The 26940-nt window shown below is 49.0% G+C and overlaps 6 protein-coding genes across 24 annotated transcripts in view; 2 read left to right on the top strand and 4 right to left on the bottom strand.

Moving 5' to 3' along the window:
* Positions 1-18: 18 nt before the first annotated feature.
* LOC111080804 (ribonuclease Z, mitochondrial) lies at positions 19-2694 on the bottom strand. Its single transcript, XM_022376632.2, has 2 exons — positions 1392-2694; positions 19-1336 (listed from the first exon to the last, which is right to left on the bottom strand). The coding sequence occupies exons 1-2, from the start codon at positions 2605-2607 to the stop codon at positions 258-260; spliced, it is 2295 nt and encodes a 764-aa protein (XP_022232324.2). The 5' UTR covers positions 2608-2694; the 3' UTR covers positions 19-257.
* A 1980-nt stretch (positions 2695-4674) lies between these two features.
* On the top strand, positions 4675-5855 carry LOC111080802 (cell growth-regulating nucleolar protein). 2 transcript variants are annotated; one of them, XM_022376629.2, is made up of 2 exons: positions 4675-4782; positions 4889-5855. In XM_022376629.2, the coding sequence occupies exon 2, from the start codon at positions 4905-4907 to the stop codon at positions 5769-5771; it is 867 nt and encodes a 288-aa protein (XP_022232321.2). In that variant the 5' UTR covers positions 4675-4782; positions 4889-4904; the 3' UTR covers positions 5772-5855. The 2 variants fall into 2 exon arrangements, with proteins under 2 accessions (XP_022232321.2, XP_022232320.2); XM_022376628.2 differs by having other exon boundaries at positions 4729-4827.
* A 10-nt stretch (positions 5856-5865) lies between these two features.
* On the bottom strand, positions 5866-6927 carry LOC111080803. Its single transcript, XM_022376631.2, has 4 exons — positions 6767-6927; positions 6385-6498; positions 6167-6323; positions 5866-6112 (listed from the first exon to the last, which is right to left on the bottom strand). Exons 1-4 carry the CDS (start codon positions 6887-6889, stop codon positions 5895-5897), a joined length of 612 nt encoding a protein of 203 aa, XP_022232323.2. The 5' UTR covers positions 6890-6927; the 3' UTR covers positions 5866-5894.
* Positions 6928-8586: 1659 nt separating this feature from the next.
* LOC111080799 (nidogen) lies at positions 8587-16460 on the top strand. Its single transcript, XM_022376626.2, has 11 exons — positions 8587-9387; positions 11399-11878; positions 11948-13366; positions 13432-13699; positions 13808-13950; positions 14018-14427; positions 14499-14656; positions 15211-15465; positions 15535-15709; positions 15774-16058; positions 16125-16460. The coding sequence occupies exons 1-11, from the start codon at positions 9139-9141 to the stop codon at positions 16387-16389; spliced, it is 4107 nt and encodes a 1368-aa protein (XP_022232318.2). The 5' UTR covers positions 8587-9138; the 3' UTR covers positions 16390-16460.
* Positions 14459-15154, bottom strand: LOC111080801. The gene has a single exon (XM_022376627.2). The coding sequence runs from the start codon at positions 15024-15026 to the stop codon at positions 14673-14675; it is 354 nt and encodes a 117-aa protein (XP_022232319.1). The 5' UTR covers positions 15027-15154; the 3' UTR covers positions 14459-14672.
* Positions 16461-16663: 203 nt separating the features above from the next.
* The window catches only part of LOC111080096 (potassium channel subfamily T member 2), a 94968-nt gene continuing 84691 nt past the window's right edge, over positions 16664-26940 (bottom strand). For 5 of the 18 annotated variants that reach the window (XM_022375530.2, XM_022375528.2, XM_022375526.2 and 2 more), the window contains 13 exons: positions 26721-26871; positions 25642-26196; positions 24855-24960; positions 24571-24786; positions 24342-24505; positions 24139-24250; positions 23877-24062; positions 23596-23802; positions 21050-21244; positions 20398-20603; positions 19973-20318; positions 18792-18980; positions 16665-18737 (listed from right to left, as the gene is read on the bottom strand). In XM_022375530.2, the coding sequence (XP_022231222.2) occupies positions 18462-18737; positions 18792-18980; positions 19973-20318; positions 20398-20603; positions 21050-21244; positions 23596-23802; positions 23877-24062; positions 24139-24250; positions 24342-24505; positions 24571-24786; positions 24855-24960; positions 25642-26196; positions 26721-26871 (2909 nt within the window). In that variant the 3' untranslated portion in view covers positions 16665-18461. Of the gene's footprint in view, positions 18738-18791; positions 18981-19972; positions 20319-20397; positions 20604-21049; positions 21245-23595; positions 23803-23876; positions 24063-24138; positions 24251-24341; positions 24506-24570; positions 24787-24854; positions 24961-25641; positions 26197-26720; positions 26872-26940 lie in introns of all 18 variants that reach the window. The other 13 variants (XM_022375525.2, XM_041593199.1, XM_041593200.1 and 10 more) reach the window with 11 other exon arrangements.

Here is a 26940-nt window from a genome sequence, read left to right on the forward strand (position 1 = left end):
ATACGATTCAATGTAGTTGCGTTAGCTGTGCTGATTGCCTTTATTTGTAGAGCATTATCCAAACTATATTCTATACAAATACAGAGTATATACAATTTATATATTCTTGATTAGGGGTGACATTTAACAGGCCAAACGAATTATACCAAAAACAAAATTAACTTTCGGGCCACTTGACAGAGGTTCCACGCACTATTCCCTTAACATTAGTTTAACAGCACCTCGGTAAATACTTCCGCCTTCCGTTTGCTGCTGGATCACGTTTGGGCCAACTTTCGTTTTCTCTCCTGCTTGAGCTCTCGCTTGACAGCCCGCTGCTCCAGCTCCTCGGTGTACTCCGCATACATGGCCAGGAGCGCGGGATAGAGCTTGTGGTACTCCTGCAGGTCCTCCAGTGTCACCTGCATGTTGTCGAAGGCGATGGCCACCTGTTGCATGTCCTCCGCGCTGGGTAGACGCGGACACTTGGCGTAACGCTGCGAGAAATGCGTGAGGATTGTGTGCTTGGCCTCCATGTTGCGTCCCTGCTGGATGGCCTGGGAGATGGTGCTGTGCGTCTTGATGCGCGCCTCCTCCTCCAGGTCGTCCTCCATGGTGGCTTCGTGAATGAGAACTGTGGATTTGCGCCCCAGCTCGATTAGGTCCAGGCAGGGCATGGTATCGCCGCTGTAGGTGATCTTGACGGGTTCGCCATCGTGTTGCGCCTTCAGGGTGAGGCTCACGCCAAATGAGTTGGTGCAGTGCCTGACCAGGCAGGTGGCAATTGCAGTTATGCCCAATGGCTCCACTGCCTCGCCAGTCATGGGACTCGCCAAGAGCTCTCCGTTGCCCACCAAAGTGTACGCATCCTCAATCTCCTCGATCTGGCGGTGGTAGAACTGCAGCCATGGCTCGATCTGCCGCGGGGCGAGTAGGAGTAGCGGCGGAGCCTTCGGCGCCAGCTGTCTGCGCTCCCTCAGCAGCCCAATCAATCCAATGTGATGATCCGCGTGCAGGTGAGACACGTACACAGCCTGCAGCTGCCGCAAGACCTCTGCGGCCTTTGCGCTGCCATAGAGGCGCACAATCTGTCCGTAGGTGCCCTCTCCGCAGTCGAGCAGCATAAAAGCCTCCACCGCAGTTTGGATCAGAATGGAGCTGACGTTGCGCGTCTTGTTGGGAATGCAGGAGCCCGTGCCCAGGAAGATAATTCTTGGATAGCTTCTGGCCGTAGATACTGATGGGAAGTGGGATTCAGCCTTCAGCTTGGCCAGCAGCTCCGTGAAGCCGGGCACGGCATGCGTCTCCTTGACGTACTCCTCTGGGGTAAGCTTGGTGGCCAGGGTTTGGTCCAGTCCTAGTTTAGAGTTTAGTGAGTTGGGAATCTGGAGGATATCTGCAGGGGTACTCACCCTTCTTGGGGCGCAGATGGAAGCTCGTCATGGACACCACGCCCTGCTCCGTTTCCGAGCTAGCATCAACCTCGCCGTCGGAGTCTGCTTCATCCAGCTTGGTTTTCTTGAGGTTCTGGCTCAGATTCTGACTCTGGCAGGACAGCTGCTCCCTAAGGAGCGGAAATATCCGAGGCGCCAGCTGGTGCAGCTGATGCTGGATACGGTGGGCGGCCGCATAGCCGGAGAATTGGTTGTGCGGGGAACTCAGGTAGATATGCTGCGTGCCTGCTGAGAAATTGTTCCGCAGAAAACTCTGATATTCCGGACGGCCGGTGATTTCGTGCGGAGTAAAGTGCACCACCAAGGCCACCTCAGTGAGCTGCTGTTCGCCCAGATCTTTAATGGTCTTGGCATGGGAAAGCAGTCCAGCAAGGTAGTGCTCACTTGGCACATCCAGGAACACAAAGGAGAGCGCCGTTTCGCCAGGCTCCGTGACATCCACGGAGCGAACTGTCTTGCCATCGGGGAGCGTGATGTCCTGGCCGTTCTTTAGCTGCCCCAGAAGCGGACCCGGCGGGACGCCCTTCTCCACACACTTGACCAAGTTGAGGGCACCCGGACGGGGCTTCAGCTGGCAGATGTAGTTGACCACCACCTTCTCCGGATCCTCCACGCTCTCCAGAGGCAGGGAAGTCACTTTCAAAATGGAGTCCTCAAAGCAGCTGCCGGCGGTGCAGTCGACCGTCTGCATTTGAAGATTCTTGAGGATGACAAAGCGTCTCATCGACTGCAGCATGGTCGAGAGATGCGACGGCCCGTGCAGGCCCACGTTGCGCACACCGGCATCCTGGATCGTTAGGGCCAGGCCAGGCAGTCCGCCCACAGCCGCCCACGTGTTGCGCGTCACGAAGATCTGCTCCAGGCGCGACAGCCGAGTCTTGTACTCGTGGGCCAGCCGCTGGGTGCCTTCGCCGCAGTTGAACAGGTAGCGGGACTGGTCCGTGAACAGATAGACGGCAGTGGGGGAGCCGTTGGCTCCGGCTCCAAGCACTTGGAGACTCACCGTGCCGGGCACTACCGATGACAGCTTCTTGCGCAGCACATTCGGCTCTCGCTCGTACTTGGGGCCCGTCAACGGATCCGTGGCCGAGGCAATGGCGGCCACAGAGCTGCTCATGTTCAGAGTTCGTAGTGTTCCATAAAGCGGCGCCCTCGCTAATTTCAACAAAATCATTCGTATTTCGTTTGCCCCGGTAGAGGTGTAAAACCATCGAAGGCACTATCGATAGTATCGATGTTTTTCTGCTAGCCGCTACTATCGATGGTTTTGCGACTATCATGATAGTATCGAGCTACAGTTGTTGCGCTTTTGATATGTTTGGATTGGCTGCTCTAAAATACGAAGACAAATTTGTAAACAAACTAACTGGTGACATCTAATTTTTACAATGGACAAGTTCCTAAAAGGTTTCAATGGTTGTTTAATAATTATTTCCGCCCGATGCTATAACGATAGTATCGATTGTTTTTTCAATACATTCGACGTTGATATTCCTCGATATTGATATTCCGTTTAATATTACCAGCTAGCTGGGACTCTCAGCCCTAAACAAATAATTTTATCCGATAGATACATAAATTTTTTAAGAGATTGGCAAGTTTTCAGAAGTCCTTTATATTAGATTATTTACATATTAAGGTTCAAAAAAAAAACAGCATAAAACGAATTTGTCGTCGTTTTGTGGCGTTGCCAGACTCGTGCAATTCGTAGTTGCTGCGGGCTGCCATACCGTGATATTTTGTGATATGAAATTCGTCAATTTTGATATTCAGTTTAATATTACTAGATAGTGAGATACCAGGCGCACAGAAATCAGCAGAAGGTCGCTGGCTTTTTTAATTTATAGTTTTCTCTTGTTTCTTTTTGTATTTCGTTGCTCTCTTTTTTCGATCTAATTTCTCCGATTTTCTGCCTCCACTTTCCACCGCTCAAATGGCAGAAAACCGTTAAATTCAAATCTGAGATACCAGGCGCACAGAAATCAGCAGAAGGTCGCTGGTTTTTTTTTAATTTCCCTTTTTCTCTTGTTTCTCTTTGTATTTCGTTGCTCTCTTTTTTCGATCTAATTTCTCTCATTTTCTGCCTCCACTTTCCACCGCTCAAATGGCAGAAAACCGTTAAATTCAAATCTGAGATACCAGGCGCACAGAAATCAGCAGAAGGTCGCTGGTTTTTTTAATTTCCCTTTTTTTCTTGTTTCTCTTTGTATTTTGTTGCGCTCTCTTTTCGATCTAATTTCTCCGATTTTCTGCCTCCACTTTCCACCGCTCAAATGGTAGAAAACCGTTAAATTAAAATCTGAGATACCAGGCGCACAGAAATCAGCAGAAGGTCGCTGGTTTTTTTTTATTTCCCTTTTCTCTTGTTTCTCTTTGTATTTAGTTGCTCTCTTTTTTCGATCTAATTTCTCTCATTTTCTGCCTCCACTTTCCACCGCTCTAATGGCAGAAAACCGTTAAAATCAAATCTGATATACCAGATATCATATCAGTCAGCTTTTGTCAGCGAGCACTTAGAATTTTTCTTTTCATATCAGTCAGCTTTTGTCAGCGAGCAATTAAATTTTTTGTGTTTCATATCAGTCAGCTTTTGTCAGCGAGCAATTCGAATTTTTGCGTTTCATATCAGTCAGCTTTTGTCAGCGAGCAATTTGAATTTTTCGTTTCATATCAGTCAGCTTTTGTCAGCGAGCAGTTCGAATTTTACGTTTCATATCAGTCAGCTTTTGTCAGTGAGCAATTAAATTTTTTGTGTCGTTAGTCAGCTGCGCTCGTGTTCATATCAGTCAGCTTTTGTCAGCGAGCAATTTGAATTTTACGTTTCATATCAGTCAGCTTTTGTCAGTGAGCAATTAAATTTTTGTGTTTCATATCAGTCAGCTTTTGTCAGCGAGCAATTCGAATTTTTGCGTTTCATATCAGTCAGCTTTTGTCAGCGAGCAATTAGAATTTTCGTTTCATATCAGTCAGCTTTTGTCAGTGAGAAATTCGATTTTTTTTCATAGCATTCAGCTTTTGTCAGCAAGCAAATACATTTTCGTTTCATATCAGTCAGCTTTTGTCAGCGAGCAATTAAGTTTTTGTGTTTCATATCAGTCAGCTTTTGTCAGCGAGCAATTCGAATTTTTTCGTTTCATATCAGTCAGCTTTTGTCAATAATCAATAAAAACATTTCCTTTTTTTTTTTAATTTTTATTACATTTCTACATTTATTTTTACATTTTTCCTAAATTTTTACATTATTTTAGGGTAGGTGATGCCCAAATGCCATTTCTACATGATTTTTACACGAATTCAATTCTGGCGCACTCGTTCCATCCCTGGATTTGACGTTGTCCAACACTTAAGTGTAGGTATTTTGGAACAAACAGAGATCTGCCACACTAATCCCCACGTGCGTCTGTTTGGCTTGTGCCGCGGCTGAATTTATTTAAATTTCTCAATAAAATAACTAGGAAACCCCGCCTGGAAATGGTATTCTTCACGTGCAACATATGCGGCGAGTCCGTGAAGAAGCCGTCGGTGGAGAAGCACTACCAGACGCGGTGTCGCGGCAACGAGAAGAACGTTTCCTGCATGGATTGCCTCAAAGACTTTTATGGCGAGGAGTACGTTGCCCACACGAAATGCATCTCAGAAGCCCAGAAGTACGCGAACCAAAATCAGAGCTTTGTGGCCAAGGAGTCGCGGAACAAGAATGCCCAGAAGCAGGAGAGCTGGATGGACATCATCCGCGCCATTCTCGACAGCAGCGAATACAACCTGACGCCGGCCCTGCGCACCGCCTTCCAACGGCTGCAGAGCGTCGACAATGTGCCCAGGAAGAGGGCCAAGTTCGAAAACTTTGTGGGCAACTGCATGCGCATGCCCCGACAGCAGGCCACCCAGGTGTGGGACATACTCGAGAAGGAGCTCAACAAGATGAAGGAGGCCAAACAGGAGGAGCTGGCCAGGGCCAAGGCAGCCAAGGAGAAGGCTCTGAATGGCAAAACCGAAAAGAAAGACGATACGGAGGTGGATGCAGAGGAGGAGGCGCCTCCCAAGAAAAAGTCAAAGGTTGCAGCTGAACCAGAACCAGAATCAGAAGCCGCTCCTGAGGCATCCGAAAGCAGCAACGACTTTGATTGGCCCACTCAGCTGGCCAAGATTGTGGCCAAGCAGGCTGACGGCATCTTTCTGGAGAAGCTGAAAAAGAAGCTACTGAAGAAGTACTCCAAGCACGTGTCTGTGGACGAGCTGAGCGAGAAGCAGGCGAAGAAGTTCCACAAAAGGTTCGAGAAGCAACTGAAGCTGTGTGCGACGCTGCGGCTAGATGGGGACCTGGTCAAGTCGTGCTAGCACAGATGGAAGTCGAACATATACATAGGTTAATTATGACGATAGATCACGAGTGGGAAATAAATGTTGTAAGCTGAACGCAAATCTTCTCATGTGTCTCTGTTTATTTCACTCCGGATCACTCTAGGATCTAGGATTGTACTTAAGGTACTGCTCGCATTGGCGCAGCTGCTTGCGGGTCTCCACGCACTGCGGCGTCAGATGGAAGCGCTTGGCCGGGCAGTTGAGGATCATCTCGTTGGCCACGCACTCCATGACAAGCCCGGCATAGGGATGGCATCCGTAGCGAGCCATGCGCTTGGCCAGCGACTTGACGCCCTTGTGGGGCAGCAACGAGAGGGCTGCAATGGAAATGAATCAGCAAATCTTACCGGCTGGAGCCATTGGCAACCCACCGTGTCTGTCGCACTGGAGGTAGGTCTGATACAGCAGGGCCTCATCCTCATCGTTGGCCAGTTCGCTCGCCAAATGCTCCCGCACCGCTGCTAGATCCAGCGACTGGCGATTGCTGCCCAAGAAATCTGTGCTATTGAAAGTGCACTCGGCAGTGCACTGGGCAAAGAGATTGGTTAGCCATGGGCCTTGGTCAGTTTTATCCGCCGGCTGTACTCACAAACATGTAGGTCTGCTCCTCCTGCTCCGTCGTGTAGTGGATCTTCTCGTGCCACTCCATCTGGCAGTCGCTAAAATGCGGGCTCTCGTCGTGCAGATCACAGCAAAAGTCGTGCTGCAAGGGATAGATACAGTGAGAAAGAGAAATTCGACGCGTTGAACTTGTACTAGAAAGCCCATTAATGTATATAATCGTATATCTTTCAGACAGGTTGTTTGTGCCTGATGATAAAGAGGTATATATACGTTATGGATGCAACCTGCTTTATTTCGTTAATCCTTCCTTCTTAAACATGTACACCGATCTTCATGGCATATCCCATCAAATATCAGACACTATAAATAAGTCTCTACCCCCTGCTAAAAGTACCATTCAGGCTCACCATTGTATCGATGGAATTCAGTTCGCAGTCCTCGTCCAGCTCAGGGGGGGCGGGTTTGGCCATCGCCCAGCCGCAGAAGAGGAGTAGCCACAGCGCGTCCACGTCCACCCGTTGGAGTCTCATGTTCCGATTCGCTTTGGGTGGCGATGATTCGGACGGGGGCTTTTATAGTTTGGCTTTCTGATCAAAATGGATGGGAAGGGTAATTTGGCGTAACATTTGATGGTTTTTAATTTGTGGCTTAATTTAATTTACGTGTTTAATTATTCCAACCAAAAGTGCTGAATCATGGGATCATATCATGTGTTTGCTGTCTGGAGACTGCATCACGGGTGCAGTGGCAGCGTCGTCGTTCCGCTCCAGTTCCTGGAACGCATTTCACTTCCATTAGCCCATGCGGCAGCACTCGAAGATAAATGATGAAAAGGAAAACGCGAAGGCGAAGTCGAAGTCGAAGGCATCCATCACCGATCAAGCGGGGCGCAATGTTCATCGCTTCCAAATATAGCAAAATATATGGTGGAGAATGCCGAAACACGCACTTTCTTGTTGGACATGCCCATGCCCATGCCCATGCCCACGGCAATGATGATGATGCCTCCTCACAAATGCATGCGGAAGCATTGCCCCATCCCATTCCATCCCCCCGAACATCCTATGTCCATTCCGGCAGCGTTCAGCTGCAACTAATTAACCGAGAAATACATCATAAATAGTCAAACTGCCGCTCCCTGCACTGCAGCTCCAGCCCCAGTTCCAGCTCCTCGACAACACACAATCGTCATCAGTCAAGGCGCAGACGTTGCGTCGCTGCCGCTGCCGCTGTCTCAGAAGTCCGTTCCCATTTGTTTATTTTTGACTCGCACAACAGAGCTCCGGAATGGAGGATGGGATGGGGGAATGGGTGTGGATTCTATGTCTGTGTGCCAGGCAGAGGCTCCGTTTCGATATGGCGGCGCTTCACGGTGGCATGCGATCGCGTTAGGGAGTTCGGATGGAGATGGGAATTTTAGGGGCAAGAGCAATCAAGCGGCACGTGCCGCCTGAAGTTCATTTCGTAAGAATTGGGACGCCGTAACTAACTAGGCGCATCCCCAGCCTAGCCTAGCCCAGAAAGACCTTTGGCCGTCTGTTTATGGGTAAAAAGTATTTAATTTTTTTTTCTTTTCTAAGTTTGATACTATATTGGGGATTGATAGATGTTTGCGGGAGTTTTAAGGCGATTATGTTTGTACTATGTAAGTACGCCATATTTGAATGTCGATATCGATCTAACTCCGGTAAATAATACTGAAAGGACCAAAAAAGGGACAACATTTTTCAACAACAAGTAAATATTCCGATTTCATCCTGACAGTTGGATGCCGTTCATACAATGGTAAAAATCAACAGAGAATTGCAATGAGAAATTGTGTATTTTATCAAGTACATTTCTTCTCATTTTGATCGACCAAAAATTTAACAATATCCGCCTAACGACTTGTAATTGATTACATGATAATTCCCAAGTTTAAAAATAATCTTCAAAACATATCTAATAAAATTAGACTAAAAAAAAATATTAAAAAAATTAAAAATGAAATATTAAATATTAATTTTGATTCCGGGTTTTTGTTTGGCTGTTTGTTCTACAGTGTAATCAAATCATTCATCGGCATCTCTCACTCTCTCTCTATCTTCTGGCGTTTGTGGATGCTATTCGAACCGCAACAATTGCAGCCCCAAGGCAATTGGAGCAGCCTCCAGGCAGCCTGCAACACTCTCGCTATGTGGCATCCACACACAGGGAAACGGCCACGGAACACACTCGCACGCACACAGCAAAGAACAGCACAGCACAGCACAGGGAGCGCCGCATGTAACGCATGTAGACGAGCACCGACCCGACCCGAAGAATCCACAGGGCAGCAGAGCCAGCGGCGAGTCAATCGAAATTCTGTTGTCAAAGCGTGCGGTTCGTTCGGTCTCGCCCGCGTGAAGAGCAAAGGCAATAAAGCCAAAAGGCAAGAAGCAGAAGGAGGCGCAGGAGACAGTCGCCACTTGGAGCGACCAGTTCCAAAAAATCAGACAAACTATAGACAAGACACCCGTAGACCGTAGACCATAGACCGTGCATATAGAAAATAGTATACGCAGATAGCGCGGTGCTGTGCGGCCAGTGGCACTTTATTTATAAATTCTCTATATTTTTGGATCATACTTGGGGCGAAAGCAAAAGTGTTTGAAGAATTTCGGTACCGTCTCGGTATTGTGTGTGCTGCGCGTGTCCGTGTAAAAATGCCTTTGGCAAAATTGTGAAATTCTCTCGAATAAAAATTCAAAATCAAAATCGAGTACCTAATCCATAAACACATAAATAAATCCCAAAATCAATGATGTACTTAAGCAACAAACTGTGTTCCTGGCTGATGCTGGTGGTGGTGGCCTGCTGCAGCCCCATTCTGGTCAGCGGACAGTTCGAGCACTATCTGGACAGCCTGCGCTCCAATGAGCTGTACGAGTTCGTCGACGATGGCTCCTCGGGCAGCATTCAGTTCCTGCCCAAGGGCGACAGCGAAAGCACCCTCCTGCAATTGGAGCAGCCAATCAGCTTCTATGGCGAGCAGTACGAGCAGCTCTATGTGAGTAGAGTGTTTACCCCCATTTAAAATTTCAGCATTCAGGCTACAAAGTATTCCGAAGATTGTGCACTGCGCTGAATGAATTTTTTGCAGTTTCCGATAAGGCATCCCCCGATCGCTGATAAGCGGCCAATCACAATGCAAATATTCAAACAGTTTCCAGCTTAAAGTTAGCATGGAAGAAATTCTATTTCGGTTGATTGACCATGTGTTTGTTGTGGTCCGTTTCGAGTATTTTTAGACGACATTAATTTTCGGCAAAACATGACAGGACGGACATCGATTTCCACACACCACACAGCACCCACGAGTGTCAAAATCCTCATCTATTTCGATACGTAGGTAGCCCCGTCCACGAGTCGATGTATCGCACATCGCACATGTACAATTTACACGCTCTTGAGGGTGGTCTCAAATCCATACCATACCATATCATACCATACCAAAAGCCTAGGCAAACCGGACCGAACCCATTGATGTCGCTGTGCGCCGCCTTGGCCATCTGCCAAAGTTCCTGAGCATTTCGGTTTCTGAGTGGTTCACAGCATTTGGCATCGAGAATTATGAGTTCTCCGCGTCGAGAGTGCGAGAGTGTCGCCTATTTTTGAACCGTATTTGTCTTTTGTTGCTGTGCTTTGTAGCTTTGTATTTGTTAGTTAATTAACTGAATTTATGTGTCTGACGTGGAAAAATAGCACGCGGCACAGAATCGGAATCGGTTCGTTTTATTATGGCCATAGGATGGGCACACATAAATTTCATTGGAATTCCTTTCGGGAGTAGTCGCAAAGAAGTGTCAGACAGCCGCTCGAGTTTGAATGTGGCCGAATCCATTCAAAACCAAAAAAAAAAAAAGAAATTATATAAATAGATTCCGTCGTATTGCCCATTCCAATCGTCAATTATCGTGTGAATAACCGGAGAGGTTACATAGATACTTTGGAGAGTTCAGACATATGTATGTAGGTGCTTGTATGCATATACGAGTATGAATGTATATATATTTCTGATACCTTAACCTAAGCTGTTCCTGATAAGCATTTGCTTGCTTGCACACTAGAAATTTTCGAATACCAAAGAAGATTTAATAATAATAAAATAGGATTATATATATAGTATTTATTAATTGCTAATGTCTGTTGGTTAAATATTGCTAGCAAAGTTTCTATCCATGGGATAAGAAGTAAATGGAAGTACAAACAAAAGCCTGCCCACAGACTCTTAACATTAACCAAATTGCGTTGAAACAACAAACATGGAGAATGCCCATTGTGCTCTCCCCCCTTCAAAGATCATGGAATCTGTACAACTACAAATCACCTGCCAAGATGCCGAACCCCAGCACCACAGCAGATTCCTTGGTTTGGCAACCATTTCAGGCCATTGCAACATGCCACAGCGGCCCGCGGAGATGAAGTGCACCCGTGGTGTCGGCTATCTGGAGTGCAGTCTGATTTATGCTTGGGGCCTGGGGTCTGTCAGCGCTGCAGAGCCACATTTCGAACACCTGTGTTCCATTTCCAATTCCATTCCGCTCAAAAAGAAAATTGTTGTTTATACAGAACAATGCACAATGCGCCCTGGATATGCTGGAGAGGATGGTGGATGGGTAGAATGGAGTTAGGGGGTTGGGTAATGCTGATGAAGTTGCAAGTGAAGTAAGGGAAAAACTAGATCGAACTAATTCCAGCCAGAGGAGTGCGGATGTGGATGCGGATGCTTGTGGCGTGAGAGTCAATTAGTCAGAGGGCGATCCCGTCTGAGATCACTTATCGCATCCCTTCAAATGATCATTTGCCGCCTTGTTAATGGTTTGTTGGTGTTTGCTTTCCGCCATGAGAATTCCCATTCGGAGTTAAGTGGCCCGTTAGCACTTCACTGCCCCGGCAGGGGAAAGACTCTTTGAAGTGGTGCCATATGGATGCCAAGTACATCCACTTGAACCGATTGTGATCCCTGATGCGCACTTCCTAATTTTCCTCCGTTTCCCTTCACACACACACACACACAGATCAATACCAATGGAATCCTGACGTTCAACCTGGAGTTCCCTGAGTATTTGAATCAGCCCTTCCCACTCGAGTACCCCTCGATAGCCGCCTTCTACTCGAACGTGGATACATCGAACAGCGGCGATGAGACCTCCATCTCGCTGTTCCAGACCAAAGACCCTGCCACCCTGGACAGAGCGTCGCAGCTGGTGCGCTACGCCTTCAGCGAACAGGCAGCCTTCGAGGCGCAACAGGTGGTTGTGGCCACCTGGCAGAACGTCGGCTACTTCGACTCCAAGACGGACAAGGTGAACACCTTCCAGGTGGCCCTGATAGCCGACGAGCAGAGCACCTTCGTGCAGTTCGTCTACCCTGAGGGCGGCCTCAACTGGCTCCAGGGCGAGTCCTTAGGCCTTGGACTGCCCGACATCCGGGCTCAGGCTGGATTCGTGGCCGAGGACGGACGTTACTACAACCTCAATGGATCCGGATCGGAGAATGTAAGTTCAAGAGATGAGACTAGAGCGGAGGGAGATGGCCCTCTAATCGATTTCTGTTGCCTCTTTTAGGCCCGTTTCCTCAGCGAGAGCACTAACCTGGGCGTGTCCGGAGTGTGGCTGTTCGAGGTGGCTCCGGTGGCAGTACAGCAGAATGTGCGTGCCCCCGACAATGCCGAGACTCGTACAGAGTCGCCTGCCTTGGCGCAGAGCTGCCAGGCCCATGGACATCAGTGTCACGACAAGGCCCAGTGCCACGACAAGGCCGAGGGCTACTGCTGCGTCTGCGAACCGGGCTTCTACGGCAACGGCAAGGCCTGTCTGGCCAACGATCTGCCCATTCGGGTGACCGGCACGCTGGCGGGTGAGCTGAACGGCCAGCCCGTGGACGAGGAGGCCAAGCTGCAATCGTACGTTGTGACCAGCGATGCCAGGTCCTATACGACCATCAATCCGCTGAGCACGGAGCAGGGGGCCCAGATCCGCCTGATCCTGCCGCTGCTCACGACCGTGCCCTGGCTGTTCGCCAAGTCGGTGAATGGCGCCTCGAATGGCTACCAGCTGACGGGCGGCGACTACGAGCACATCTCGCGCATCCAGTTTGAGTCGGGAGAGACGTTGCACGTGAACCAGACCTTCCAGGGCCTCAACTATTGGGACCAGCTGGCCGTCAAAATCGAAATCTATGGCGAGGTGCCAACCATTCAGCCGGACGCCACCCTCCACCTGCCGGACTACATCGATGAGTACCGCTTCGTACGGCCCGGCGAGCTGCAGTCGGTGCAGGCGCATCAGCTGGAGCTGGTGGAGGAGAAGCGCATCGTTAGCTTCCAGGTGGACCAGCGCATTCTGTACCAGAGCTGCCTGCGCGACGACGAGGCCGACCCCACCGAAACCAGCGTCATGCAGAAGGTGTCCAAGATCGCCCTGGACTTTGTGGAGCGTGACCAGGCGCTGCGCATCAGCGCCATGAGCAAGATCGGGGTGGACGCAGAGTCCAATGCCTGCACAGATGGCACTAGCCAGTGCGTGGAGAACTCCGTGTGTGTGCCCTATGAGGATACCTACCGCTGCGACTGTCGGCACGGCTATGCCGCCCAGCTGGACGAGCGCGGCCTCGAGGTCTGTGTGGATGTGGACGAGTGCGCCCTGGGTACCCATGTGTGCGATGAGAACGCTCTCTGCGAGAACAATGAGGGCGGATTCACCTGCTTCTGCTCCGAGGGATTCCAGGGCAACGGCTACAGGTGCCTGGCCAACAGCAGCGACAGCACCGCCGACAACATCGAGTACTCCACCCCAGCCAACCCGCCACGGGAGGCTGTCGATTATCCTAGCTCCAATACCGAGACCGAGACTGCGAACGAGACCGAGACAGAGGCGGAGAATGAGGCCGATTCTAATGCCAATGCCAATCCCGATCCCAACCCCTATCCCTACCCCTATCCCAGTGAGGACGAACAGGTGCCCACACATTCGGATGAGTGCTACGTGAGTGCAAGGAGTCCCACCCTCGTCTGCTCAGTGATTACCTCTCTGAACTTCCCTCCTTACAGCGCTGCTCACCCAATGCCGACTGCTACGAGGGACGCTGCGCCTGCCGTGAAGGCTTCTCTGGCGATGGCTACCAGTGCTCACACCTGTGCGGCCATGACGAGGCCTGGGAGCGCGGACGCTGCATTCCCATTCTGCTGGATCTGGAGGTGGAACCGTCGTGCGACTTCTTCGGAAACTGCCTCTGTCCCGAGAGCTACCAACTCACCGATGATGGCACCATTTGTCGCTATACACTGGATGCTGACTTGGAGAAGAATGCGGACTTGGGTGAGTCTCGATAGCCTCAGCTCTATAGACCCAATCACTTGTGTTGGAGTGGTCTATGGAGTTTCCTCCTCTGGAGGGAAAATTAACTAATTGACTGACCCTTTGTAGTTCCTTGCGATGTGGATGCCAACTGCCATATCAATGCCACTTGCGCCTGGTACGAGCACGAGCTGCGTCACATCTGCACCTGCAATGCGGGACTCAGCGGCGATGGCTATGCCTGCGAGCCCATCGATGACTCTTGCGCCATTGTAAGTATTCACCTGACCCAATGCCCGATCGAACAGGTGATTTAGTGTGCTCTGTTTTTTTTTGCAGAAACCCGAGATCTGCGACGCCCATGCCACGTGCAGCTACAACGAGCCAGTGGGCAAGTCCGAGTGCGTGTGCGAGCGCGGCTACGAGGGCGATGGATACCGCTGCCAGCTGGCGCCGGAATGCGAGTCCTCGGAGCATTGTGGGGAGAACGCCTTCTGTGACTCGGGCGTCTGCCAGTGCCAGGAGGACTATGAGCGGGACGTGAGTGACAGGTGCGTGCTGGCCGGCCGTTGCGGAAGCGTCTTCTGTGGCTCCAACGCCATCTGCAAGTGGGACTCGGTGCAGAGTGTACAGTACTGCGACTGCCTTGAGGGTTATCAGGGGGACGCACTAGTGGGGTGCCTGAGCAAACCCACGCCCTGCAACGTGAGGAACACCTGCGGCATCCATGCCACCTGCGAGCCAACCGAGTAAGTTCCCCGAACTGAATGGGGCACGAGGTTCATTCTAATATTTTATTGGGTTTTTTTTGCGTTGCCAGGGATCCTGCCAATTACGAGTGCCAGTGCATCGCTGGGTTCCATGGCGATGGCTACGTGTGCATCGAGGAGCAGAACTGCCTCAACAATCCCACGCTCTGCGACATGAACGCCAAGTGCCACTCGACCAACTCCGGCCTGGTCTGCGCGTGCAATCAAGGTGAGTCCCGGACACTTCACTTCTTGGGCGGGGCCAGTTTGCTAGTTACGGCGACTTTGTCCTCGCTGGGACAGCACGAGTTGAAGAAGCAGAAGCCGAATATGGACAGGGCCAGCACCACGTTGAAGTAGCCGTTGTTCCGGTCCCATGTCTGGGGATGCATGAAGAACTGACGCATCGACACGACCGGCGATTCTGCTTTCTTCACATCTTCGTTTATGTTCTGAGTGAAGCGTCGGTCGGCCACAGTATTCGTCGGTCGGCGGTTCACCCTGCAGCCGGCACCCTGATTTCGCAGCGTTGCGGATCGCGCGCTGCTGCTGGCTGCCAGGCGCGGCATCTTCGTGAGCAGAGTCCTTATAAGACGCATATCGGGGCGGAGAGAAAGTAAAGGATCGCGTGGGTGGATCGAAAATGAAACTGGAAATTTATTTGGATTTTGGATAGCCGAAAAAATTAGTCGAGAATTCTGAGTCAGGAATGGAGAATGATTGAAGGGATTAGGCAGAGCCTATGTAGGTACTTTAATCCTTCCCTTGTTCCCCTCATTTCAGGCTTCTATGGAAACGGCTCCGTCTGCTTTGAGCGGCAGCAGCATGACTCGGACTTCCTCATCGTCAGCCAGGGCGTGGTCATTGTCCGTGTTCCCCTCAACGGACGGAATGTTCTGCCCATTTCGGTGGCCTCGATGGCCATCGGCCTGGACAAGGACTGCGTGGAGGGACGCGTCTACTGGGGCGACATCTCGGCCAAGAAGATTGTGAGTGCCAAGTACGATGGCACCGACGCCCGTCCCTTCATCACAACGGGTAAGATGCCTTAGGACCCGGTCTCTGGGCAGCTCTGCTTATTGTTTTTTTGTTTTCGTCATCGCTCAGACATTGAGTCGCCCGAGGGCATTGCCATTGATGTGATTTCCCGTCGCCTCTATTGGACTGACTCCGTGAAGGACACAATTGAGGTGGCCAGCCTTGACGATCCCACGCTGCGTGCGGTGGTTATCAGCAAGCAGCTGGTGAATCCCCGCGGCATTGCCGTGGATCCCTACAGAGAGTAAGCACGGACGAGAGATACCACCGAAGCTCAACGTTTCTCAACGTTTCCGCTCGATTCACAGGAAACTCTTCTGGTCGGACTGGGACCGCTCCTCGCCCAAGATTGAGTTCTCCGACTTGGACGGCACTGGACGCGAGCTGCTGCTGGGCCACGATGCCGTCACCCTGCCCAACTCTCTGGTGGTGCTGGACAACACGGGCGAACTGTGCTACGCCGATGCGGGCACCAAGAAGGTGGAGTGCATAGATCCCCAGAGCCGACAGACCCGCACCATTTCCAACGAGCTGTCCTATCCATTCGGCCTCACCTTCACCCACGATCAGTTTTACTGGACCGACTGGACCACGTGAGCACCCCATAGCCTCCTCGCCCCCTCTCCAAATGAGAAGTAATTAACGGAAATATTTTACAGCAAAAAACTGGAGAGCGTGGACGCCCTGGGAAGCCGCCAGAAGCCCATCCAGACCCCATTCTTTGGCAGCCACAAGATGTACGGCATGACGGTGGTGGAGCAGAACTGTCCGCAGTATCAGAGCGCCTGCCAGATCAACAACGGCGGCTGCACAGACGCCCGGCTCTGTCTGGTGAACCGCAAGGCACCCTCGGGCAAGAGCTGCAAGTGCACCAGCGGCTCCACCAGCTGCAGTCAGCAGCCCACGCCCTATCCCGGCTACTGAGTCAAAAGTCAACCAAATTGACATTATTTTTCGATACGTATACAGAACCAAACAAAAAAAACAAACAAACAGAGAGTTAAGAAACGCTAACTAAATTAAATTTACTAACTAGGAATGCCTGTGTGCCATTTTATGTAAAGCTACTCTGAGAACTTAATAAAATAAAAGTAAGCACCCAACCGATGTGGGTCTAGAAATTAAACAAAACTAAGGGATACCCTTTTTTGATATGAAGAGTCCGAAATTCTTAGATTAGACACATGTATCTAACACCCGAATGCAATTCTATTCGCTATTCCGAATTATTTCCAACTATATTTTGAGTTTATTGTGAGTTCTGTTCGGCATGCCTTAAAGAGCATCGATAAATATTACAGCAAGTTTATATTCTAGTCCACACTATAGCTCTAATGATGCCAATGCCAGATGCCAGTTGACAGATGCCCGTTGCCAGATGCGGATTAGTTAACTATCTTTTGTACATGGAGACATCGGTTCGATCTAATCTATGTGCTACTTAGTTGGTACACAGATACATTCTCATCTAAGTACATATGTATGTATGTATTTATGAATGTGTTTGTACAGATCTATGTGTGTGTATGTAAATAAGTATCTGCTGTGATATTAGGCATACTATATGTAAGCTTAACTAGACTTTTTATATTGAGACACTGGAATGCATTTCAACTGCCTCACCATCATCGGCATTTGTTGAGTAAAATTTCCTTAAAAAACTGCTTTTAATGTGCTTTAACTAACATTTTTTAGTGTGTAAAAGGATGTGTGTGTGTGTGTGGGTACACCTGGTATTATCTAGCTAATTGCTACAGAGGCTATGCTTGGGACATGTCTTCAAAATTCAAGTTGTAGTTGCATTTGCAGTTGGGTTTGCGTTTCCTAAGACTATGCTACAGGGCTGTAGTTGTGTGTGTGTTGTTTGTGTGTGTGTGTGCGTATAGCTCATTGAATTTGGTACAGTTGCCGACATTCTCAATGGTTCGGCGTCATAGTTTATGGGTATGTATGGGGCAACTACGCTTAACTCTATGGGTAAAGGTAGCACTAAGCTCTAGATCCTATCTTCTGTTGTATTGCGTTTAAATTCTAATAGTTTGTTTTTAGTTTTGCTCTTTTAATGCTGCCTTGAATTTTGCTTGGTTCTTAATAACTCTAGTGTATATATACAAATTCCTTTGCTTCTTTCTATATGTATATTTTTTATATATTTTTTGGTTGGTTTTTTGTAAAGCATTAGAGTATACCAAAGCCCGTTCCAAACTATGTTATGAAAACCGTTTTCCTTTTTTCCTTTTTAGTTTGTTTTTCTTTTTCTTTTCGTTTGTGTCCTTTAACTTGGCTTTAACAATTGTGTAAAACAATTCAAAGAGTTTTACAAAACATGGGATGTGTATAGTACATGACATTGATAGCACCTTCATATAAGTATCTACATATATGTGGTATAGTATGTATATGTAGTATGTATGTGGGAGGAATCCGAATTGGTTAGTCTACACCTAGGGTATGTACAGGGGGGCTTTAGAATTTTGATAGTTTGCTATGCTCCTCGGATATGGTGGAAACGAATCGGGTAGGGTGGTCGGGTCGGGTCGGGTCGGGACGGGTACTTAGAACTATGCTCAGATATACATATATGTACATACTGTTAGCTAAATCATCATCATCATATCCATCCAATAGTTTAACTACTTATCTTGTTCCCAAAACACAATTTGTTTGTGACTCAACTTTAGCTGATAAAGCATTTAATTATTATTCATATACTCGTATGTATATGCATGTTCCTTACAGACTTTTTCCTACTCTACAGTAAGTAATCTATCATATATCCGTAGCTTATACTTTCCAAATGAAAGGGAGAGGGGCAGGGGACTGGGACACACACCACAGACATTGGTTGGGGGTGGGTTTGGTTGGTCTCCTAATACTTTTTTTGTTTTCGTTCAGAACTTATCTCTACGGTTGTGTCTGTGTGTGCCGGCCGTATTCTATATCCATTTGTTCTTTGACATGGAGGAGCGGAGACGGCGCCCCCACATCAGGTTGTATCATACGATCGTTCCCTGCAGATGCTGCGGCGACGACACCTGCGACGACTGGGGGCCAAGCGAGTCCTGTGGCTGCAAGGAGCTGCCGGCCCCCGATGAGGTGCTGGGTCCCGGCCCCAGATCGGCCGTGTTAATCGCCAGCGAGGAGCCTGCGCCCAGCATGCCACTAGATCCAGTACCAGATGGGTTTATGCCGGAGCCGCCGCCCATCATGCAGGGCACGCCCAGCATGGGTGTGGGCTCCTCTGGCGGGGTGACCTGCAAGGAAATCTGATTCTGCCAGAGGCGTTAGACATCTGCAGGACATTTGCGTGCGTGACGAGAACTCACCTCCATGCCAATGCTGCCATTCAGCGAGATCTTGATGGGGTTGCTGTGGTTCGTGGCCTGCATCAGGGTGGTGAAGTGGCTGATGCCGATCTCCTCCAGCGACGACTTTCGCCGGCCATGACTGACGCCGACACTGGGCAGCCCTTGCCTCAATGAGGAGGATCGACGCAGCAGTATGTCGTTGTCGATCTGCAAGTAGAGAGGAGCAGGGAAATATCCACGCAAGAGTGGGCCGATCAGTAAGGGGAGCAAACCCAGCGCAGGTGCTTGTGATACCAACAAAACTCCAACAAAATTACAATACACATACACATACAAATTGGCTATTTCGTTAAGTTGAAGTCACACAAACAAATAGGCAAACACATGGAGAAAAAAAACAAGAATTTCAGCTCTAAATTTGACTCTGGTTCGGACTTCATTTGGTCTGTGATTCTGGATCAAGCCAGGGCAGGCATTTCCTTCTGCATGGATGCTACAGGCTTGGATTGTTGCTGCTGCTGCTGTTGTTGCACTGTTGTGGTTCTGGATGTTGCTTCTGCGGCTGCTGCTGCCTGTGCTTCTGCTGCCTTGCTGATCGGACGGGTGTTTTTTTTGCGGCTTAACTTTCATACGAGAATTTTGATGCTAAGTGTGTGAGTGCAAGTGCCGGCCCCGATTGGACCAAGCATCTGTATAGATACTTGTTTTGTTGTAGCCAATTTGTTAAGAACTTAACTAAGATAACGAGGTGTGTGTGTGTGTGTGTCTTGCATGACTGCGAACTGGAGCTGCAGACCATGGGTCTCATGGCCCCAGCCCAAATTCACATGCCCCAAGACAGCGTCTACACTGCGGCCACAGACAAAGTCCAAGGTGCAAGCATCGAACAAGTAATTCATTGATTTCTAAGCAGATTAAAAATTGATAAAACTGAAATCATCTGAGCTGGGTTACTGCCAAAACCTTCCAGATGATTTACAGCTATATATGCTTAGACCGTACCGTGGAGACCGCAGAGTGAGCTACGAACCAAATGGTTCCATCTGTGTGTGTTTTTGGTGTATCTTAACGGAAATGTAACAAACGAACGTGAAGAACGTGAATGAAATCAATAAACATAGAGAGAGAGAGAGGAGGAAAGGTGTGTGGGTATGTGTGGGTGGTTGGGTGGGTGGGTGGAAAAAGGAATAATAGCCAACCCGCAATGAGTTACTCCGTCCACGCTGATTGCCAACCACCGTCGGACTGTCGGGTAGAGAAAGAGAATTCGATTTAATTTGCTGCATCGGTGGGGTGTAGCGCTGCGAGGTTGATCCATACCCGGCCAAAGTCTGAACGCTCTGCATTTGCATTGGGTTCAAACCGGCTATGCCGGAGCCGCGACGCGATCCAGCCCCGACGGCGGTGTTGGACATGTTTTGCATCTGGGGCCCGCAAGTGGCGCCCAGGTTGATATTCGAGCAAAACGATATGTTCGACTTGCGACGCGAATTGTGGCGCTCGAATGTCTTTTGTGCCGAGAACGGCGACGGCCGCACCAAGTAGCTGCACAAATGAAATGGAAGAGAAAAGTCACGGGTGATGAGTGGTGGTTGTGTCCTGCCGGACAGATGGTGGCACTCACATGAGATCGCCCTCCTCCAGCTTGAGATCACAGCTCGGATTGATTATCACATACGACAAGTGGTTCCGCTTCTCGCTCACATCGTCGTAGTCATTGGTGGGCAGGTTCAAAGACTCCATGCGACTCCTCACCAGATTGGCGATCTCCGCGCGCTCGATCTGCTGTGCATGATTGTCCTTGGCCTCGTCTGCCAGATTGATGGAGTACTAAAAGAGGAAGCCAGCGTATTAATCAATAGTGGAGAGGTCTCCTCTATACGTATACGTAATACGTATACGTATATACTCGTATGTATGTTCGAGTATATACTCGTATTTAGCAAAGTTCTGGTTGATCCTGTGTGAATGTTGTTATGCTGAGATGATCGATGGTGATCCATCAGAGAGGTAGTTGTTTTAGTTGTTGTGAGACATGCTAGTGATAACAAAACTTCATGCTGCGAAAGCCAGAGGACGAATCAAGAATCAAGACGACCTACCTTAACCCTAAACCCTAAACCCATAACCCTTTAACCACTAAACGGTTACCATTAATCACAAGCCCACACAGAAACAAGCTTTGAGTTGGGTTAAAAGGAGACTCGAGTCGGGTCGAGTCGAATTGAGTAGAGGTGGAATGGAGAGTGCTCTCGAATCGAACTAATACTACTTACAGATGATCCCTTACGCTCCGAGCAACCGCCCAGACAGTTGACCGATTTCTGGCGCTGTGGCTGCTGCTGCGGCTGCGACGGTGGCCGAAAGCCGGCAGCCCCACCTGATGCCGAGGGCGGCGGGCGGTATGTGACCCCGCGCAGCATTTCCGTGGAGTCCTTGGTGGAGTCGGGCGTGCCAGTTTCCTCGTCGTACTGGGGCATGGATTTGTTTGGTGTATGCAAATTTTTCGATGAGGTTCGGTTAAACACAAAATGATTTACATATTTAATTGGTTTTTAATTGAAATGGCAAATCGCTCTCACTGTGTGCTCTCTGTGTGTGTTCGTATGTTCAGGTATGCATGTATGTATGTGAGAGAGTGTGATGGTGGTGTTGGTGTTGGCTTTGGTTTTGTTGGCCACAGCAAAAATGTTAACATTTAGGTTGTACGAGTATAAACATGCTGTGGAACAAGCGGCCGACGTAAGCACTTTTAAATTATGAAACAAAATTTAAAGAAACTAATTAGCGCGATTTATTGATCCAAGAAGCCGAAACACAAAAACATTTTCAAAACCAACAAAAAGGAAAATACCAAGCAGAACAGTGCGGGGCAAGGCAAGCTTTAGGCTTTTCCACTGTGGCAAATACTTTTCTTATATTTTTTGAGGGCTTTTTCTTTCTAATCTGATGAAATTTTAATTATTTGTTCTCTTCATTTTTGCCAATTATCCCATAGAGTCTTTCCTCTCGTCTCCTCTGCCAACTGGTATTGATTTTCAAATCAAGCAGACTTTTTTAATGAGCTCCCTCTCGACGGGCGATACAACATCTAAGTTCTAACAAACAATTGGTAGAACTTTCCATGCATGAAAATGAGTTTGAGGCAAGGCCAGTGGGTCGACAGCCAAGGCCAGACAGAACAAGAAAATGCAATCAGCTAATTAAAAGCGACATGCAAACAACACAAACAGCCCAAACAAACGGAAACGGAAACACTACCAGAAACGGAAATATAAACAGGAACTGAACAGAAAGCCAAATTAAATTGGAAAACCAAAAAAAAAAGAAAACCATGCAGCAGCCAACAGGTCACGCAGGACCCTATAGAGAAACATAGAGAGCTACTATGGCTACCACAGTCCCGGAGTGGCACATATAATACTACTACTACTACTACTACATGTACATACACACACACACACATGTTGGATAAACAATTGGTGGCCGGGAGGCCAATTTTTTCGGGGCGATGGGGGGAACTGACTCACTGCGTGCGTATGCGTCAGGTCCAATACAAACGCAATTAATTTTTTTACATTTTGTTTTTTTTTTTTTTACTGTACAACGGGTCGTATGTGTAATTTGTAAGTAATTTCATTGACCTGATCAGGAATGCTCACACAACTCTTGCATATGGTAAATGGGCTCCGTTCTGTGTTTCAGCCGAATGAAAAATGATTTTACTGCATCAAATTAAGACAAAAAGGAAAAGGTCGCTGTGGGAATGGACGGAGGGGGGTATTGGATCTGGCAGTAAAAATTAAAAAATAAATCCAATGGGGAACGGGGTAGGCAGAATCGAAACTGAAGCCAGAATCAGCACGCTATGCTTGCTTTATACGAGAGTATATACATATGTATGTACATGTATGTTTGTAAATAATTCAATTGAATTTTTTAGTGAGGATTTTACTTTGAGGGGGGAAAGTCTCTGGTAGTGGCATCAAGCATGAGTTATATATTGTTTAACCAGATCTCCCAATTACTTATACAAGAAGAAAAGGTTGTATATACTTGCATATACATATGTATATATTTATATGAAGATAGAGAGAGAGAGAGAAAGAAAGAGAAAGATTTTACGTGTTTTTTCTATGCGCTTAACTATACTGGAGGTTATGCAAAACTTTTTAGAATGGGCAGACAGCAGACTTTAGACTTAGACTCAAATGCAGTTAGTAGTGGAAATATCAAAGCGTAAGCGTGTGATTAAGAAATCAAAAGTACAAAAGAAAAACCAACTCAGGGATGGTGAAACGAAATGAATACAAAAAAATCAGAATCAGAATCAGGCGTCAAATGGGGCAACTGAGGAACAACTCAAATCGGTAATAGGCAAATAAAGGCTAAAATAGTTTGATTCGATTCGATTGGATTCGATTGGATTCTTTTCTTTAATTCAATTTGAATTCAATTTGTTCTGGTGTGTGTACCTAATCGCAACTCGAAATACGAATATTCATATGTGAGCAAGAGACAGAATAAGAGTTAGAGTTGGAAAGAGATAGCATTAGGTACAGAGAAAGTGAGAGGGAGAGAGGTAGAGAGAGAGAGAGAGAGAGAGATAGATAGACAGGCTATGGGTGAGAGTGTGTGTGAGTGAGCGTGTTAGTAGGGTTAGAAAGTGAATGGTCGGAATGGTCTGTCTCTGGAGTGGCGTGCCCCGAAGACCGACCCCAAGAGACCGAAGTAAGAGTGGGAGTAGGAGGAGTACAGTAGATTGGAAGCTTCGTAGCCCGAATCTTGAGTTGTTTGCTGTTTGCCTTTGCTTTGGACTCACCGATGGACGCAAGCGCACGCAATGCCTGCCGAAGGCCGAGAAGGGTCCCCATCTATCGACCGGCGAGTTACTCACATGTGACGTGTCCGCATTCGAGGTGTCCTGGGTGCGGTAGATGCCAATCGGTATCTCGCATGTGGTCGAGCAGAGCTTCTGGTAAAGCCGGCCGTATGTGCGTATCCACATATCCTCCTTGGTGATGCGCATCTGTGGGGAACAGAACAGGCACTCCATTCCATTATCCAGCCCCACCCCATCAGAGCCTGTCCGCTGGTACTTACCGAGGTCAGGAAACCGCTGCCCGGCGCTTGGTCAATCCCCAGCAGGAGGCGCACAAACGTAATCACATAATCCTTCACGAAGGCCTGGTACAGCAGCGTGTCCAGCATGGAGGCGCTAAAAACGGCACCCGCCGCAAACGGCAGACGGAACATGTACGAGATGTGCGATCCACGCTCCTTTTCGCGCTGCAAAGAAGTGAGCGGCAAATTAACCAACTGACATCTGCCGGTGGCAGCCGGGGGGGGCGAACTCGTTACCGACCTTTTCCATTTTGCTGAGGTGCAGTGCGTACTTGTCGTGGGCCCGGAACTGCATGAACCGCATATTTGAGCTCTGCGACAACTCAGTGATGCTCTTGATGCTGGGAAAGAATCTGCAAGGGAATCGATTCGGTACACCCACGAATGGCAATTAGCAAATGTTTCTGTGCGGTTTGCTGTTCATGTGGCAGATGGGGCACTCACTTGAACATGTTCTGCACGGCTACAATGGTGTTGCAGTCGGAGAGGGAATCCTCCTCGGCCGAGTTCGATAGCTCTTTGTTGACCACGACCACGCTCTCTGCCAGCGTGATGCCCGCCCGCAGGAGGTCGTCGAGGCAGTCGATTGATCCCAGCATCCAGTACACCTAAGTATCCCCCCCAAGAAATACAATTAGCTCAGCGTTTGAAGCGTGGCGTTTGGCATACCCACCAGGGGAAAGTAGGAGAGAGCGTCCAGAAAGGCCACGTCCGGACGTCGCTCCAGCAGCAGAATGATGGGATTGAGTGAGGTCTTCGAGCGGAAGTGAGCTCTCAGCGGAATGATGAAGTTGTATATCCCATTGGAGGCATAGTCGGCGGCCAGAATGATCGTCTTGTTCTGCCACTGGTACTCCTTGGCGTTCCTGTAGCTGCAGTGCTCGCATACCTGTGCGGGATTACCGTGTTTAGTGTTTAGATGGGAATGGAGCCCACCGAGTCAGTCGCGAGTCTCACCTGGGCCAGCTGCAGACAACAGAGCGGCTTCTTCTCCTTGAGCAGGAAGCAGAGCGTGGGGCTGACACCTATGAAGGGCGACACAGGCGGGAATCCCTTGACAATGCTGAAAATGCAGCGAGAGGCGGTGTTATATGGTGTGCGCTCCTTACGGGTGGCGGCGGGCTGGAGAGCAGGTGATGATTTGTGGGGGGGATGTGGATAAGCTAAGTGCTGGGAAACGGATACGAGCAGTGACATTGACTAAGAGAGAGAGAGCGCAGGCGGGGAAGAGTGTGGGGATGTGAGATCGGGTTCAAACTACAAAACGAGGTAAAAGCATTCACAACGAACAAACGAATTAACAAATGGACAAATGGAAAGCTGCAGATGTGTTCTCCTCCCCCTGGCATGTCCATGTCACATCCGATGACTCACTCCCAGAACGCAATTTCCACGGCAAATGAATGCAACTGAAGTCAAAAACAAGCAAACTCAAGACAAAGCAGAGGCAGAGGCAGAAGCAGAAGCAGCAACACACACACACAGATTTGCAGCAAACGAATCTCGCATGGGTACTATTCCGGTAGTTCACACGGCTTTTCCAAGGTAAACGGGGGCGTCATTAAAAGATGTCCTGCGGCAGGCAAACAAAACACTCCACAAGCAACACAAACTGCAAATACAACTGCAACATCAACGGCAATGGGCAACGGCAATGTCAACGGGCCAACAGTAACGAACAACAACGACAAGAACTCTTCAACAAATGGCGTCCGTAGAATGGCTTCTCTGCCCCCAGACTTACCCGGAGTAGTCGGAGGCCCACACCGGACGCGCCAGGCGACGCGTCTCAACGGAACTGCTCGATGTGAATGCTGCTGCCGCCGCTGCTGCTGCTGCTGCCGCTGCTGCCGCTGCTGCTGCTGCTGCTGCTGTTGCTGCTGCTGTCGTCGTAGTCGTGGTAGTGGAGGAAGTGGTGGAGCAACTGCAGGAATAGCACCGTTGCAGCTGCCTCCTTCGAGCCGCCAACATGGCCAGAGTCCCTCCACCCTGTCCCAGACCCAGTCCGGGCCCCAGACCATTGCGACACTCGCTATCGCAACTGTAGCTCTTCTTCATGGCGCGTCTGCGTAGCTCCGCAGTGGAGTACTCTTCGAGAGGGAGCCCCGGATCACCCAATGGCGGCAGTTGAGGCATGACATGAGCAGCAGCAGCAGCAGAAGCAGCGACGGCAGAAGCTGCAGTAGCGGTGGTTGTGGCGGTGGCATTGCATAAGCTGCAACTGCGCTGATACGAATCCTCCGAGGAGCTCATGATGAGCGAATAGGTGCGCGATTGGGGAAAGTGCCCGCCCAAGCAGCTGAGGCGAATTTTCGTTTTTCTTTTAGTTCGGTGTATATGTGTTGGTGAGGAGTGGGGGTGGGAGGGGGTGGGTGGTAGGGAGTCTAGTGCTTAAGTACAACATATAAAATTTACATTCATTGAGAGAATTCACACTCCAGAATGATCGATGCAAGACATACTATTAAGTGCCATTCCGTATCATCCTTTTCTGATTTAATTTCGATAGATTTCTGCCTCACATTCGATCATTCTGAATTGCAAAAATCATCTGGCTAGCACGAGCTATGTACATAGGGGGGATTTGACGCTAGTTTGGGATGTTCGGGTTAGTTTTTTTTTCGTTTTGGAATACGTAAATTAGTTTGCTAAAAAGTACAGTTAGTGGATACATAGACGAGGTACAATCTATATAGATAGAGACAGTACACAGGGAGAGGGGAAACGGTGCCTCGGATAGTCGGAAAGTTTGGGGGGAACAGGTAACACATTGTTCCTGCTAATGGTAACTGGTAACTGGTGGGTGGCAATGGAAATACTCACGCTATCTTCTCAGAGGGCGACCGCCAGGGCATCTCATCGTCAATCTCGTCGTCGCTCTCGTCTCCCTCCTCGCCATCGTCGTTGCCGGCAATGCTGAACGATGAGGAGGTGAACATATCGGGCACGGGCAGGATCGAGGGACGTCTGCTTCCTGCTCAGATATCAAATATACATATATCAGATTTTTGTGTGCACACTCACCGTACGCCACCCCCCAAAC

This window comes from Drosophila obscura, unplaced genomic scaffold, assembly GCF_018151105.1.
Source record: "Drosophila obscura isolate BZ-5 IFL unplaced genomic scaffold, ASM1815110v1 contig_186, whole genome shotgun sequence".
Classification (NCBI taxonomy): domain Eukaryota; kingdom Metazoa; phylum Arthropoda; class Insecta; order Diptera; family Drosophilidae; genus Drosophila; species Drosophila obscura.